At 34.4% G+C, this 16,714-nt stretch overlaps 1 protein-coding gene across 2 annotated transcripts; it reads right to left on the reverse strand.

Annotated features, from left to right (window-relative positions):
- Positions 1-2,193: 2,193 nt before the first annotated feature.
- Positions 2,194-7,802, reverse strand: LOC107952931 (NAD-dependent malic enzyme 2, mitochondrial). 2 transcript variants are annotated; one of them, XR_001698993.2, is made up of 20 exons: positions 7,297-7,802; positions 7,011-7,107; positions 6,743-6,861; positions 6,481-6,648; positions 6,267-6,395; positions 6,070-6,130; positions 5,829-5,932; positions 5,664-5,747; positions 5,434-5,540; positions 5,225-5,324; positions 4,761-4,868; positions 4,557-4,622; positions 4,327-4,399; positions 4,146-4,232; positions 3,946-4,000; positions 3,785-3,856; positions 3,178-3,240; positions 2,712-2,826; positions 2,427-2,560; positions 2,194-2,336 (listed from the first exon to the last, which is right to left on the reverse strand). XR_001698993.2 is itself a non-coding variant. In XM_016888139.2 (19 exons), exons 1-19 carry the CDS (start codon positions 7,426-7,428, stop codon positions 2,489-2,491), a joined length of 1,812 nt encoding a protein of 603 aa, XP_016743628.1. In that variant the 5' UTR covers positions 7,429-7,802; the 3' UTR covers positions 2,194-2,488. The 2 variants fall into 2 exon arrangements, 1 of the variants encoding a protein (XP_016743628.1); XM_016888139.2 differs by having other exon boundaries at positions 2,194-2,560.
- Positions 7,803-16,714: the final 8,912 nt, after the last annotated feature.

Raw genomic sequence — 16,714 nt, forward strand, 5'->3', positions numbered from 1 at the left:
CTTTGAGTTTAGTGGGCCTTGGTGGCAAACCTTCAAAATTTTTCAATGTGTTGGATTAAAAAAATGTATGAAAATAAAATAAAATCCAAAAAATTACTAAAACTCGATTCAATCGATTCAAATGGTTTTGATTTTTAATTTACTATCAGTTTTAAATGGTTCAACTCAAAAAAACAATTTAACATTATTATTTAGACCGATAGTCCAATTATTTTCTAATTCAATCGATTCAATTTATTCGAAAAACCATGCATCTTTGTTAACAAAGATCACTTGCATTTTCTTTATTTGTTCTGCATATTGCTTACTAAATAAGGCCATTGTTCTATTTTCTTCCAAAAAAAGAGAAAATAATTCAATTGGGAAAATTTCAAATCAAGTTATTTCAATCCAAATCAATGTAAAGCTGAAAAGATATACTAATATTTAATTAAGTCTTCCATTAAAAATTAAAAGATATCCAAATCAAGTTATTGTCAAGGTTGGTTGGGCCCTCCATGAAAACAAAATCTATTTATTTAGTGTTTAAGGTTTAGGTTTAGGGTTTAGGGTTAAAAAATGAATCCGGTAGCCCAAACAAGATGTTCAAATAAGAACATCCCCGCCTAGACTGATAAACTATTCATACCAAATAGATTATACTCATCGATAAGTTGTGAAGAGTTTAACCATATATAATCTCTTAACCATCCCATCAAATAAGTGGAAGATTCATTAAACTATGAGATGTTACCCTGCCATAACGTGATGTGTTTTCAATGCCAATAAAAAGTAACCCATCCAATGGTATTTAACTTCGAGAGTCACGCGTGGTAGCAATACTAAACCAAATACAACAAGTAGTAGGGTCCTGAGCTAATCCTTGGTTAAACCTTGGAAATCTTAAACCCTAAACCATTTTTTTTCATTTTGGCAACTTATACTTCTATATTATTGACCCTAAACCCTAAACCTGAATCTTCTTTTTTTTACAGTCTTATTTATTATGATAAGAAAGTGCTCTTAGATTAGTTCGATAGAACGCAAATAAACATCTACAAGACAAGAATTATCTTATCAACCCCCCGAACAGTACTATAAGAATCAATACTAAACATCCCTCCTGTAATTGTACATGCGCCCATAGCAATAATATATTTAGGTTTAGGATTTAGGGTTTGAATCCACAAGTGCTAGCGGAGGACCAAGAAATTACCCGACCACAATATTGTTCCATTATTTAATCTAGTTGCCTAACCTTCTCCTATTGGATTATATTTTCGGTTCAAGGTAACCACTCTTTTAAAGCCAATCTGATCTTAAACTCTAGCCTTTTCTTTTAAACATCTCCACAAAAATGTCAGAATGGAGTTTGGCATACCTAAGCTTTCACAGGATTTTGAACAAAACAAAACCCAAAATACAATCAGCATCACAATTAGTGCCTTATATATAAAACACCAAAATAAGCTTTTGATAAAACAATTTTAATAAAGAAACAATTTTGCTTTTGATAAAACAATTTTAATAAAGAAACTATTTTACTCATTCATCTAGCCTATAAGAATCAATCTGTTTATTTTTTAATAAAGGGATCAAAATAATAACTTGTGTTCTATTTTTCTATTATTTTTTTTCTTTGCTTATCTGTTTGTGTAATAAAAGTTCGTCTACTTCACTTGATTCAAGTTTCAAAATTTCAGTTTCTTTATTATTGCAACTCTTTTGCTGGTTTTTTTTTCTTTTCTTACCTGTTTGTGTAATAAAAGTTCGTCTACTTCACTTGATTCAAGTTTCAAAATTTCACAGTTTGTTTATTATTGTAACTCTTTTGCTGGTTCCCTAATTTTCCATAATTTAAATAAAGCACAAAAAAATGGATGAAATTTCCAAATATTTTGGAATCAAATTTATCCATGAATGGTATATGTAAAGATTAAAATCTTGTGGTATCCAACTTCTAGAGTTGAAACAATAATAACTCGTCTAAAATCGAATTTCAGCATTCATTTTACACTGGAAGAGAAATTCAGAATATGAAAATGGAAATCGAAATATGGAGCCCAATCTGCTCATCAAGTCTGTATCATCAGAAACACTTAATTTTACAAAATTTGACGAACGCGGCTTCCTCCCAATTGGAGAAAAGGTCATTCTTGACCCATATTTGTTGCAAAATGCTTGCGTTAGGGGTTACAAAAGGAAGAAAAACGATGGATAATATATTTGCTGCAACTCCAGATTTAAAAAGTAAATTATTTTTACAAAGGGTTGAATTCGAGATCAACATAAATCTTCTGTCTTGGTTCAATAGACGGTATTGAACTCTTAATGATTAATAATTCAATTTTATTTATCTGAGAAAAAAAGAAGAAGATAAAATTAATAGTAAACAAAAGAAGGAAGTTAACACGCTTGCTTCGCAGCTCTAGTTTGAGGGGCCGTACCTCCTCGGTCCACATAGAAATGGCCTCCATTTCCCAATTGTGAGAGATAATAAAATGGAAGCCTACTTTTCCTGAACAAGTGGACTGTAAATGGGGTACCACATATTTCGAAATACGTATCCCACCGTCTCCTCCTGCACCCATTTAAGTTATAAAATTTAGATGATAAAGATTTAAGTTGTAATTTTTTTACCTTAGGGTTACTAAAATGTGAATATTTACCATGAAAATGCTTTACTGAGGGGACTAGAAAAAGGTAAAGGTGAAATAAGTTTGATATCTTACTTTCGACATATGAGCCAATTCTTTAGGACCCACGTCTCCATGCCCTTCCGCCAGTTCTTCCGCAACAGCAGCTCGCAGAACAGATGCTCCGACCTCGGCTGTAATATGCCGAATACTGCATTGTGCACAAAGCATAATTAACTTCTTCATGATGAATAAGAAGAAGAAGAGCATTAGAAATTAAAGGGGAAAAGAAAAGGTGATGTTGTATTCTTAAAACCATAGATCCTCCCAATAATCTCCAATGGTCATGAGTGCTTCATTCATGCATGCAATATAATCGGAGCAATACTAACGTGACAAGTAAGCTAAAAAATCTACATCTATTGTGACAGGCAAATGATGTATTGAAAAAATGCCCTGCTAAATCATAAATTGTTTATGATTGGGTGTTCTATTGAACTAACGTTTACGATACCACTTTAGACAACAAGGAAAAGTCACAGGTGAATGTAGACAATATTACCTGTCGATAGATGGATACAAGATGCCCTTCTGAATTTCTTCATCACTCATATAAGATGCAAGGCTGCAAAGATAGCATCACATGCTTCAATTAAAATCACAAGTGACACAAGAATTATAGGACCCGTTGTGTTCATACTCATGTGAAGCGCAAAAAGGTTATTGTAATCAGTGTCTAATAAAGTTTATGCAACCAAAACTTCAATAGTGCACACAATAACATAGGGATACAAAGGCCTACACCAGCATTTCACTCCTTTTAGGGTCCAAGTTTTGCATCACTAAGAAATTATAGCCTCCCGTTATAAGTAGGGTCTGAGAAAGGTCCCAATGTAAACAGATTTTCTCCTGCTTATAGAGAACGGTTTTCGATTTGTGACCAAGCGGATAGCAAGTAGACTTGTTCTGTCAGGTGCTTTTCTTGTAGTCTTGGTCCATTCAAATGCTTTTTATATATATATATACTCAATGAATACATTATAGCATACTAGAAATAATAAGAGCGTAGTTTTCAAACATTCTACACTGTGAATTCAGGCTTTAAGAATTATTGGAAGAGAGAGAAAACAAGAATAATAGGAACTATATGATAATACTCATATTCATACCATTCAGCAGCAGCTTGCAACATTCCATCAGTTATAAAGCGAGCACCTGAGACCAAACTTCCCAAACCAATCCTGGATTAAAAAGCAACATTAGTTAAATCTGAGCAAGTTCTAAGTATGTTAAGAAAAGAATAATAACGAACTGCAAAAACAACACATACCCTGGGAACAGGTACATGTTATTTGCTTGATTTACATAGCCCACTTTTCCATTACCTGTCAGCAAGCAAATGCTTATAAAAGATGTAATAACCAAAACTTAAAAACCGGATTCACATGCGGGAAAGAAGCACTAAATTCTTGTAAATTTATGATGCAAAATCTTTCAAACAAGATGAACTTCAACTAGTATGGAAAATACCAAGATTGACATTTTCGAAAGGGCTTCCACTGGCGAACACTATGTTTTCTCCAGCATGCTTAAAAGCATCTGCTGCAGTGCATTCAGCTGTCCAATGGGAATGCAAACAGAATATTAAAATAAAACATCTAGTTTTAAGGGGGAAAATATCCAAATATGCATGACGGGTTAAAAAACAAACCATTCATGGTGGGATTTGACATTGCAAAAATAGCAGGTCTAGTTGAACCAGATTCACGCAAAGCCTTGAGCACCTGTTTTTGTGCCAAGACACTAGTGAGGAACTCGAAACAATGCACAACGCAAGCAGTAATTAGAACATAAAAGTATGCATAAACTACTCTGAACAACAAAATAACGGTTAGTGATTATATATGAGATAGAAATAATTTGAAAAGTATGAACTTCCACCTCTTCACTGAACACACCGCCAACTCCAGACAAACCAAGAAGCACATCAGGTTTGACCTTTTTAACCTGGATAAAATTAATTTTACAGCAATTAGTTCTTACATATGCAAATTCTGCACTAGCTTCTTTTGTTCTTAGCACAATTTCATAGACACCAGCCTGGCACTTTTATGGCAGCCCCTCAAGCCCTGCCATTGGACTTACCACTTCAAGTAGAGAAGCCCCCTCTCTAAGTCCCACTATCTGTCCTGGATCCTTAGCAAATGGAGCAGCCGCTGGATCAAGATTCTTCCTCTCTTTAGTGATGAGACCCTAAACCGGCAACAACAATATTTGAAGCATTACCCACCATGTGGAGAATGAAATTAAAAATTACTAGATGGTCAATCTGACATATAACTAGAATGAGAGTATCTAGGTTCCCAGTATCAAACCATAATCATTTTCTCATAAGAAATAACAATATTTTAGAGAGACAAAAAAACGAAACTATGAATGATGTAAATCATATAAAAGCCCTTAAACCATTTTCAAGTAAAACTTTTTTGCGTGTTCTGTGCATATAAACCTCATATTTATCACACATAGAAAGGATATATTACATATCAAGGTATGAAATACCTGGCACAAATGGAATGAAGAGTACTATAGTGGAAGCATAAACATACATCTTTATCAAGTAGGAAAAAGTTTTGTGCAGCAGTTTCATTTTTTCCTGTCATTCTTGCAACAGCTTGCACAGCCATGCTAAGGACACCAAGCCCTGCACTGGAAGACAGATAGAAAGGTGGATATGAGAAGTAAAGCCAAGAATGGGCACAAAATCTTATGGTGAAAGACTGAAGGCCAAGCTGTTATCTATAAGCTAAGTCAGTACCTCCCAGCTCCCACCACAACTATTCTCTGGTCTGGAAAGTCAGCCAATGTTCGACCTTGTGCTCTTACAGTTCCTAACAATCCAGCAAGCGCAACTCCAGCAGTTCCCTGCAAGACATTGAGTCGGCAAAACTTTTTAATAATGATGGCATTCGAAGTGATTCCATAGCAATCTGTATTATACTAGACAATAGTTCATAAAAGTAGCAAGTAGCTGCACCAAATGTTCACCTGTATGTCATCATTAAACATGCAAAACTTTTTCCGATAGCGGTCCAAGGTTTCAAAGGCCCACTTCATTTGAAAATCTTCAAACTAAATGGTATAACCGTCAAATAAGTAAACTCGGTATGAACAAGCAATAATACAAAGCTCTCCCCTCTGAAAGAAATAAACCTGCACAATAGCCTTAGGCCAACGAGTGAAAACTGCTTCCATGAACTCATCAACAATTTCTAGATATTCTTCCCCTTCTAACCTAGGTTGTCTTAATCCTAAATCTGTCAAGCCAAAGAAAAATGTTGACATCAGCCCAACCTGTCAGGAAATAAAATCATATGCAAGCATATCATACAGTCCACTCTGCAAAGGTAACAACTTCTTAAGAACAAGTAATTAAAGTACATCATATACTTACAAAGCCGGTCTTCAAGTAGCTTCTGATTGTTAGTGCCAACATCAAGCATAACAGGGAGCACCTGTCAGTGAAAGAAAATTGATTGAACAATTGAGGTTAAACGCAAGAATGTACAGGTAGAGACAACAGACATTTACCTGCCTGAAAATAAACAGGCTGGAAGGAGGAAGAAAGAAAAGAGAGATAATAGTTCTTACACGTTGTGGGTTGATACCAGCAGCAGCAACATACATATCAAGTTTTCCAATTGGTATTCCAATACCCTGAACTCCAAGGTCACCAAGGCCAAGAATACGACTGCCATCAGTCAGGACTATCATATCAACCTGCGAGACCGGAATTCAACATAACATAAATGAACAAAAGGCATATGACATACAATCTTTGACACTCTTAAGATCCAAAACTTACATGTTGAGCTGGCCAATTATATATCATAGACATCATCTCTCCTTTATCCTTCGCACTGAAATACATACCACGTGGGCGTCTAAACAATCCAGAGTAGTTTTGACATACTAGCCCCACAGTCGGCGTATAAATTATAGGTGCAAAATCTTTGATGTTGTCCATAAGGACCTGAAGCAAAAAGCAAAGCAGAAAAACTTTAAATGATATGAGAAGTAAAAAAATTTGTGTAAATGCCATAAATTGAAACAATCAACCAACTTACTCTGTAGTATAGTGTTTCATTCCTGTCATGCAATCTATTTAAGATCCTCCATTTGGCTAATGCAACAACACTATCAGGTTGGCCCTTAGTATTTTTTTCCAAGGAGTGATATGATTCCACTACCAATTAAAAAACACAGTCAAAATGAAGGCTATTGTTAGAGACCAAGATCAACAACTTGGTAAAAATCTCCTAAAAGGCAAATACACAACCATACGATTTTAGTAAGTTATACATATAATATACCTAATTTGGAAAACAAACTTACAGAAACGATCATATTGCTGTTCGAATGATATCACACGTGGCGGAAGGAGACCACGGAGCCCAAGTCGATCTCTTTCTGTTAAGGGAAAGCCAGTATCCTGCACTTAAGGGGAAAAAAAGTCAAACGTTTTCGTATCGACGGTAATCCGGAGCTTACGTTTCAAAAGCACGATCTAAAAAAATAAATTTCCGAGTCTAAATAAAATTCATTCTCAGTAAGCAGAAAAATCACTACTTCAAAGTGCAAACAGGTTAGTCAAATATCATAGTAAGAAAACTAAGCCAACCTTATTAAACCAAGGATCATGAAGAATATCTGTTCCACGCTTGTGAACAATACAAGGACCAGGAATCACCGACGAGAACAACCGTCGTGTGCGGCTCAACCTCGACGATGCAAATCGCGTCAGGTTCCACATTCCGTGCCCTAGATTTCCAGATCGAAGACCACCACTGAGTAAAAAGGAGACAACAACACAACTTCAGTTAAAAACACAACAGCCGCTCTTAGTGGTAGTACTACTGTCTTAACATGTTGCCGCAAATATTTTAGGAAAAAAAGAACACGAAGGACTGGTAGAATTGGTGTGAAAACGTGCGTTTGGTTTCAATATATAGTAAAAAAGCTTAAAGGAATTAACTTTAATTTATTTATTTATTGTCATTGTTGACGATTTTCGCTGGTCTACGGTAGTATTAAATACGTCTGAAAGGGGCAAAACAGTTGAAGATGTTTGGGAAAGAAAGTGTCTGAAGATGCCCGGGACGTGCGGGCAGCGAAGAGAATGTGGTTTGGTCAGTGGATGGGCGATAGTGATTGAAATTTGAAGGGGATTGGTTGCCCACGGGCAACGAGGGTATATTTGGGAAGATAATAATGATTTGATGCTTTCAGTGTGTCTTAGGAACTTTCCCTTTTGATCTTTGCCACGTGTAAAACTATTATTTTGCTGTTGTACATTTGAAAGATATAACTTTTTGATAAATTATATCATAAAAGTATTCTTACTTTATTTTAATTTAACTTACTCATAATCTCAAGCACTTATTTCTTTTCATCAATGTTTTCGTGATGGTTTTGTAGATGAAATTTTTTGAATTAATTACAAAACATATCATTCTTTAAATTGAAATTATTATGAATAAAAATGATGTCATCATATATTATATCATAATTATTTTTTAATTAATTTAAATTAATAAATAAATAATAAAAATATATATTAAAATAATTAAGTGACAATATTAAATGATTATTTTATCTATAATTAATTAAATTGATAAGAGATAAATATTAAATTAAAGAGTTTAATTTTTGTAGAACACTTCAAATCAAGAGTTTACATTCCAAAAGAATTCTATTTTACTTAAAGAATTGGTACTATAAAAGGGGTCAAGTCCTATCCATTTCACACACACAAGTTAAAAAGTCTAGAAGATCTTTAAAGAAACCAAAGAACTTGAAAAAAATTCAAAAGAGTGTCGTATCAATTTTAAACAAAAGCCACCTTCTGATCTAGTTCAACCAATTAGAGGAAGTCAAAAGTTGTTTATAAAGAAAGTCACCTTTCGATCCAATTCAACTGAAAAAAGTAGGTTCAAATCCATTTCAAGAGCACGTCATAATGGCACTTGAAGCAAACTACATCCTTTGTAATCAAGTTTTGACAACTTTGGATCAAAGCTCAACCGTAGAAAATAATTAAAGGAGTTCTCTTTGTAATCAAAACTTCTTTTCAAAGTTTATAAATAAATTGTCTCCAAATTTTTCAAGTCCATTTTTGACTCGAAATTTGTATATAAAAATTTTGGGCACGCCTCTGTTGGAAAATCTGGTTAAGAAAATAATTTATTGTAACAACATAAGTTTAAAATTTTTCTAAATTAAGTCGGTTTGTGTAACACCCCTCACCTGTATTTAACGCCGGAATAGAATTATGGAGCATTACCGGACTTATAACACAAATAAACAAACATTTCACATACATTATTCAATTTCATGCAATCGTCATTCAACATCAATCGCATTGTCCCTAATACGAGCCTACGAGGCCTTAAACATGCATTTGAAGTGGTTCGTGTAACACCTCTAACCCCTATCCGTCGTTAGAACAGGGTTTCGAAGTATTACCAGAACTTTCAAAATATTTTACAAATAATTCATGTAAATTACTATTCATTTATCGAGATCATTCAAAACGTCCCTTAATTGGACCCTCGAGGCCCAATACGAGCATTAGAATCAAGTTGGAACTTAATTAGAAACTCATAAAATTTTTCACGACATTATTGAAAATTTTCTAAGGTGTAAGGCTCATACGCCCGTGTGGTCCAAGGGACACGCCTGTGTGACCTTGGGACACGCTTGTGTTGCAGGCCATGTTCGACCCCGTGTAACTCTCTGACTTGTGCACACGGCCATGCCACACGTCTGTGTGTTAGGTCGTGTGGTTAATTAATTCAATTCAAAATTTGGTGCAGGTTTCATACGGCCAAGACACATGCCCGTGTTCTAGGTCGTATGGCACACACGGCTGAGACACACGCCCGTGCCCCTGCCCATGTGCTCAATTCTCAGCATTCTATTTCTTAAAATTAAGGTGCAAGGGACACATGGCCTTACCACATGCCCATGTTACCAGGCTGTGTGTCACACACGGTCTAGACACACGCCCGTGTGGACAAAATGAAGCCATTTCTAGCTTCAATTATCACCCAAAATTTCACCCAAGACCTGCACTTAAAACACACATCCAACACCAACCATTCCAAGCATTCAAATTAAACAATTCTATCATTCATCATGGCATACCATTACATGTATATGTGTTTATAAACTTACCTTGGATTAACGTAGGCATTAACATCATTTGATTATATGTACTTAACATATAACATATGAATATATCATCATTGTCTACTGAATCATACCAAAATAAACCATTACTAGCCATTCCAATGGCTAGGTTACAAAACATCAATTTCAAGCCTCTATTGGTCAAGTTGTCCTATACATGTCATTATACCAAAATGATTTTTACTAAGTATAACCGAAATGACTAGTTGATAGTGTGACGATGATCTGGTGATTTCCAACCTTCACGAGCTTCCGAGCACTATAAAACAGGGGAAAATAAAAAGGAGTAAGCATTACATGCTTAGTAAGTTCGTATAACGAAAACTAGACTTACCAATCCCGTTTATTAAATTTAAGCATACAATAGCAAGTTTCCATCTATTTAGCAAAATTGCCTAATTACATGCATCCAATTAAACATGTTAGTCGCAAAGTTTACATATACATCAAGTAAAGATAGTTGAGCTCATCATGCATTACTCTTTCAAAACATTATCATTTCTTCTCATAATTCTCATGCCATATCAAGACTTTTATGTCCATTGAATCATTGGAATTTTTGTTAAATACTCAGGTCGTACACTCAGGGTGTACGATTCAGTAATCCTTCAATCCTTATTCGAAGGTACCTTTTAGGGCACTTAACCAAGAAGCACGCTCTCAAGCCATATATCGCATAACAGGATTACCAGTCCAGGCTAAATCCTTTATATAACATATGCTCAAAGAGCTCAATTAGGATTACCAGTCTAGGCTAAACCCTAATTGTAACGTATACTCGAAAGGTATTATATCAGGATTACCCATTCGGGCTAAATCCTTTCTATAACAAGGTCAATAGGATTAGTCGTCCGAGCTAAATCCCGTCAGCAACAAATGCAAAACCTTATTCATTTCGGGAAAGCGCATATATTCATCGGAACTCAATATTCAATCGGAACTTAACCCTTTTTTTATCATTTCAAGCATGTATCCAATTTTTCTTTATAGCAATCAAATAATTCACATCAAATGATAATAACATTTCATACAACCACAACATTCAATTTAAACATATTTACATGCTCAATTAGGTTAAACGAACTTACTTCGACACTCGTTTGCGTAAATAATCTATTAATCTGAAACCATTTCTTTTCCTCGATCTAGCCTCGAGTTTGTGTTATTCGGATCTATATAATGAATTTAATCATCAATTTATCTCATTTCATATTTATTTGGACTCAATCTACGTCTTAGGAAAAATTACCATTTTGCCCTTAACTTTTCCATAAATTCTAATTTTATCTCGAAAAATGAAACTTGTGCAATTTACTCCCTATTCCAAGCCTAACCAAAATCCCATTACAAATTTTACAGCACATGGATTCATAAAATTTCAGAATTTTTCATCAAATTTCACAACTTTACATTTTAGTCCCTAAATCATGTTTTCATCAAAAATCACTTTGTAAAAGTTGTTTATCTATCAACAACCTTTCATTTTCTACCATAAATTTCTAATTTTCAGCATATTCATCCATGACCCATTTTTCATATCTTGATAACTTTTCAAATTAATCTCTCAAATAGATAGACTCGACTATCCCGGTTTAAAAAATATCAAAATTACTAAAAACGAGACAAGAAAACTTATCCAATTAAGTCTTGAAAGTTTCTTCTCTCTCTCCTAGGGTTTCCATAGAATTTTGGGGTTGAAGATGACAAAATAAAATGATATTTGCTTTTTATCATCTTTTAATTAATTAATTATTTCATTTTCCAATTTAGACCCTACACTTTTCTAATTTTCCATGGATTAGTCACCAAAAATCTACGTACTTTTCTTTAATGGTTTAATTACCATATAAGGACCTCTAGTTTTGAATTTCATAGTTATTTAATCCTTATAGCTACTAGAATTCAACTTTCGCATTTTATGCGATTTAGTCCTTCTCGTAATTAAACACTTAATCAATAAAATTTTAGTATCAAATTTTTCACACGACATGTCTATCATATTACGGACCATATAATAAAATAAAAATAAATTTTATTTTTGGGTTGGATTTGTGGTCCCGAAACCACTGTTCCTATTTCACTGAAAAATGGGCTATTATAGTTCGGGACTAAACCAATAACTCGGGAAATTTTTACAAAAATTAGATAGTTTTTCAAACTACACACGGTCAAAGACACATCCGCTTCACAGGCCGTGTGGACATTCGAAATGGAATTACATGGCCGTGTCTCAGCCCGTGTCTGACCCCGTATAACTCCCTAACTTGGGTCACATGGGCAACCACACACCCATAAGACTAGCCCGTGTGCCCTTTCGAAATGGCCTCACATGCCCGTGTGCCAGGCCGTGTGCTAGGCCGTGCTAAACCTGTAGGGTATATTGACTTATGTCACACGGCCAAGTCACACGCCCGTGTGCTAGGCCATGTGGAGCATACTGACTTGATTTCTAATTCAACACCAGGGGACACACGGTCGTGTAACCTGACCGTGTATCACATACGACTGAGACACACGCCCGTGTAGACAAAAATAGGCTATTTACCAAGCCATTTTGCCACCTATATTTCCATACACCTATACCAAATCAAATAGTACAAAACATGGCATAACTAGGCATTTAAATCAACACCAACCAAGTTTAATTCATGATAATCTCATACCATTAACCACAATACACACAAGTATCAAATTTGACCATTTCATTCATGCTAACTCACAATCACAAATCATCTAAATGGCATCTTACAATTATGTATCATTTTGCGTAAACTAATAAGCATACTAATTCTCAAATATCAACCATTTGACATCCATAATACCTATTATCAACAAGCATCACATATCCATCATCAAACTCACAACACAAACCATATGCACATATATATACATGATCAAATATACCAAAATAAGCCAACTCTTATGGCTAAATACCAAAACCAAACAGTTAACATTTACAAGCCATTTTAAATGACTAATTTCATTACCAAACTATATATCAAAATGACCATAATCCTATACATGCCATATATCCATAAACTTAGATTCAAAAGTACCAAAGTGATAGTTGGATAGTGTGATGAAGTCTCCGACGATTCCCAAATCTGAGCTAGTTTTGAATTCACTATAAAATAAGGAAAAATAAATAATGTAAGCTATAAAGCTTAGTAAGTTCATATAGCATTAAAATCAACTTACCATATATGCGCAATTTAAGCAAATAAAACATAACATATCTCATATAGAATCACCAACCTGCCACATTTTCATTCACAATGTTAGATAAACTTTCATAAATTTCCTTATTTCAATGCTTGTAAAGTTAGATAAAACATAACATAACATATCTCATTCTCGAGCTATCAACGGGTCTGCTCACACAAGCTGATGGTCATGACAAAGCTACATGGTGCTGCTTACACAAGCTGATGAGTATCCGCAACACATGCTGGATAACTCAGCCACTGGTAGGACGTACGGACCAGCACCCAAATCACATAACCCCTAATGACATGCCATTCGTATCCTAATCTGTTCCTAAGGTTCAACAGGGATTTCACACTTGCCGAGTCATCGTCGAACATGTCTGCAAGGCCGTATTCACAATTTATGCAATATCAAAGCATTTAAAATACAAACATAATAATGCTTATTACATACGAACTTACCTTGAATACAAAAACGATGAAACGAGTCGATTAGTCCAAAACTTTGTTATTTCCCCTATCTAAATCCATATTTGGCTTTTCTTGATCTAAATTAATCACAATTAACTTATTTAATAATATATCTATTCAATTTAGTCCAAAATACACATTAAGCCAAATTTACACATTTGCCCCTAATATTTCACATTTTTACAATTTAGTCATTATATCATAAAAACACAAATTCATGTAATTCAACCTAAACCCATGCTAGATGAATTTCAATTAGGTCCCTAGCAGCCCATATCTTTCATTTATTTCACAATTTAACCACAAAATTTCAACAATTTTCAATTAAATCCCTAAATGACAATTTTGTCAAAAATCACTTTACAAATGTTGTTTATCTAACAACAAGCATACATTTTCTACCATTAAACATCAAAACACATGCTCATTCATCAATGGAAAAACCCTAAACCTTTAACAGTTTTGCAATTTAGTCCCTGGGCTTGCTAGATTAAGCTGCAACGATCTCAAAAACATAGAAATCATTAAAAACAAAACAAAAATGGACTTACATACATAGATGATAGCTAGCCGAACCTTGAAGCTATTTTAATGGCTTTATCTTCTTCAATAATCGGTTAGAAAGATGATGAATTAAAAAAAATGACCTTTTGTTTTATTAAATTATCTTTTAATTATCTACTTACTTAATTAGTCTTATACATTAACCTTTAAAACCATTAAAAAGATGTCCATATTTGTCCATTCATATTAATAATGGTATAATTACAACATAAGGACCTCCAATTTAATATTCCATAGCTATTAGACACCTTTAGCTAATAGAAGACAAGTTTTTACTTTACGCGATTTAGTCCTTTTTATCAAATTAAGCACTCAAATGATAAAATTTCTTAACAAAACTTTCACACAATCATATTATCATGCTATAAACATTAAAATAATAATAAAATAATTATTTTGACCTTGAATTTGTGGTCCCAAAACTACTGTTCTGATTTGACTAAAAATGGTCTGTTACAACTCTCCCCCCTTAGGAATTTTTGTCCCCGAAAATCTTACCAGAAAAAAGGTTAGGATACTATTTTTCTCATAGCTTCCTAAGGTTCCCACGTAGCCTCTTCGACACCGTGCCGTTGCCACAAAATCTTCCTCAAAGCTATACGTTTATTTATCAACTCTTTAACCTCTCGAGCTAAAATTTTGATTGGTTCTTCGTTATATGTTATATCAGGTTGAATTTCAATCTCTGCCGGAGAAATTACATGCGATAGATCTGATTGATACCATCGTAACATCGACACATGAAATACATTGTGAATCTTTTCTAATTCTGACGGAAAAACTAATGATATGCTACTAGCCCTATTCTTTCAATAATCTCATACGGCCTGATAAATCGCAAACTCAATTTGCCTTTGCGACCAAAACGAAGGATTTTCTTATACGAAGATACTTCCAGAAATACTTTTTCACCGATCTGAAACTCAATGTTTTTACGTTTCAAATCTGCATACGATTTCTGTCGATCTGATGCTGCTTTCAAACTGTCACGAATTACTTTCACTTTATCTTCAGTCTCCCTAATCAAATCAACCCCGTGAATCTTTTTCTCACTAAGCTTGGTCCAATACAATGAAGTTCGGTATTTGCGACCATACAATACTTCATACGGTGCCATTTTATGCTCGATTGAAAACTGTTGTTATACGCGAATTCAACCAATGGTAAATATTTCCCCCAGTTGCCTTCAAACTCGAAAACATAACAATGAAGCATATATTAGAGAATTTGAATTACTCTCTCAGACTGACCATCAGTTTGTAGATGAAATGCAATACTAAAATACAACCGCGTACCCAAAGCTTCTTACAATTTATTCTAAAATCGCAATGTAAACCTCGGATCTCTATCTGAAATAATAGAAACTGGCACCCTGTGCAATCTAAAAATCTCAGAGATGTACAACTCAGATAATTTGTCAAGCGAATAATTTGTACGTAACGGAATGAAATGTGTCGATTTCGTTAGTTGATCAAAGACAACCCAAATAACATCTTTCTTTTTCGGAGACAGGGGCAATCCCGATACGAAATCCATTGTAACTCTATCCCATTTCCACTCTGGTATCATCACTAGTTGTAGCAATCCTGAAGGGACTGATGTTTAGCTTTAACTTGTTGACAAACCAAACATTTCGGCACAAACTCTGAAATGTCTCGTTTCATGCCCGACCACCAATACAACTGTTTCAAATCATTGTATATTTTAGTACTTCCCGAATGAACAGATAAACAACCACTGTGTTCTTCGTGCAGAATTTTCTGAATAAGCTCAGAATTCTTTGGTACACAAATTCTCCATCGAAACATTAAGCAATCATCGAATCCGATCTGATAGTCTAAATCAATAGTCGACTTACATTGCACTCTTTAAGCTTGCAATTCATTATCACGTTCTTTAGCTTCATAATTTTTTTTGAAGAAATACCGGTTTAACTTTTAACTTTTCTAGAATCAAACCATCATCAGACAAAGTTAGTTGTGTATTCATCACTCGCAAAGTAAATAATGATTTTCTACGCAGAGCATCCGCAACAACATTTGCTTTCCTCGGATGATAATTAATCACTAATTCATAGTCTTTCAACAGCTCGAACCATCTTCGTTGTCGCAAATTCAAATATTTCTGAATCATAATATACTTTAAGCTTTTGTGATCGGTAAAGATATGACACTTTTTATCGTATAAATGATGTCACCAAATTTTCAATGCAAAAATAATAACGACCAATTCCAAATCGTGCATCAGATAGTTCTTTTCATGCGGCTTCAACTGTCTAAATACAAAGCTATCACTTTACCCTCTTGTATCAAAACCCAACCCAAACAGTTCAATGATGCATCGTTGAAAATCACAAACTCTTTGCCTAACTCAGGTTGAAACAAAACTAGTGCCTCAGTTAGCAATGCTTTCAACTGTTCAAAAATCTATTGACATTTCTCAGACCATTCGAATTTCACATCTTTCTGTAGCAATCTAGTTATCAGTGTAGCAATCATCAAGAATCCTTTAACAAAATGTCGATAATAGCCAGCTAATCCTAGAAAGCTTCTAACTTCAGATACATTTCTTGGTGGTTTCCAATCAACAACAGCAGAAATCTTGCTT

This window comes from Gossypium hirsutum, chromosome A07, assembly GCF_007990345.1.
Source record: "Gossypium hirsutum isolate 1008001.06 chromosome A07, Gossypium_hirsutum_v2.1, whole genome shotgun sequence".
In the NCBI taxonomy this organism is placed as follows: domain Eukaryota; kingdom Viridiplantae; phylum Streptophyta; class Magnoliopsida; order Malvales; family Malvaceae; genus Gossypium; species Gossypium hirsutum.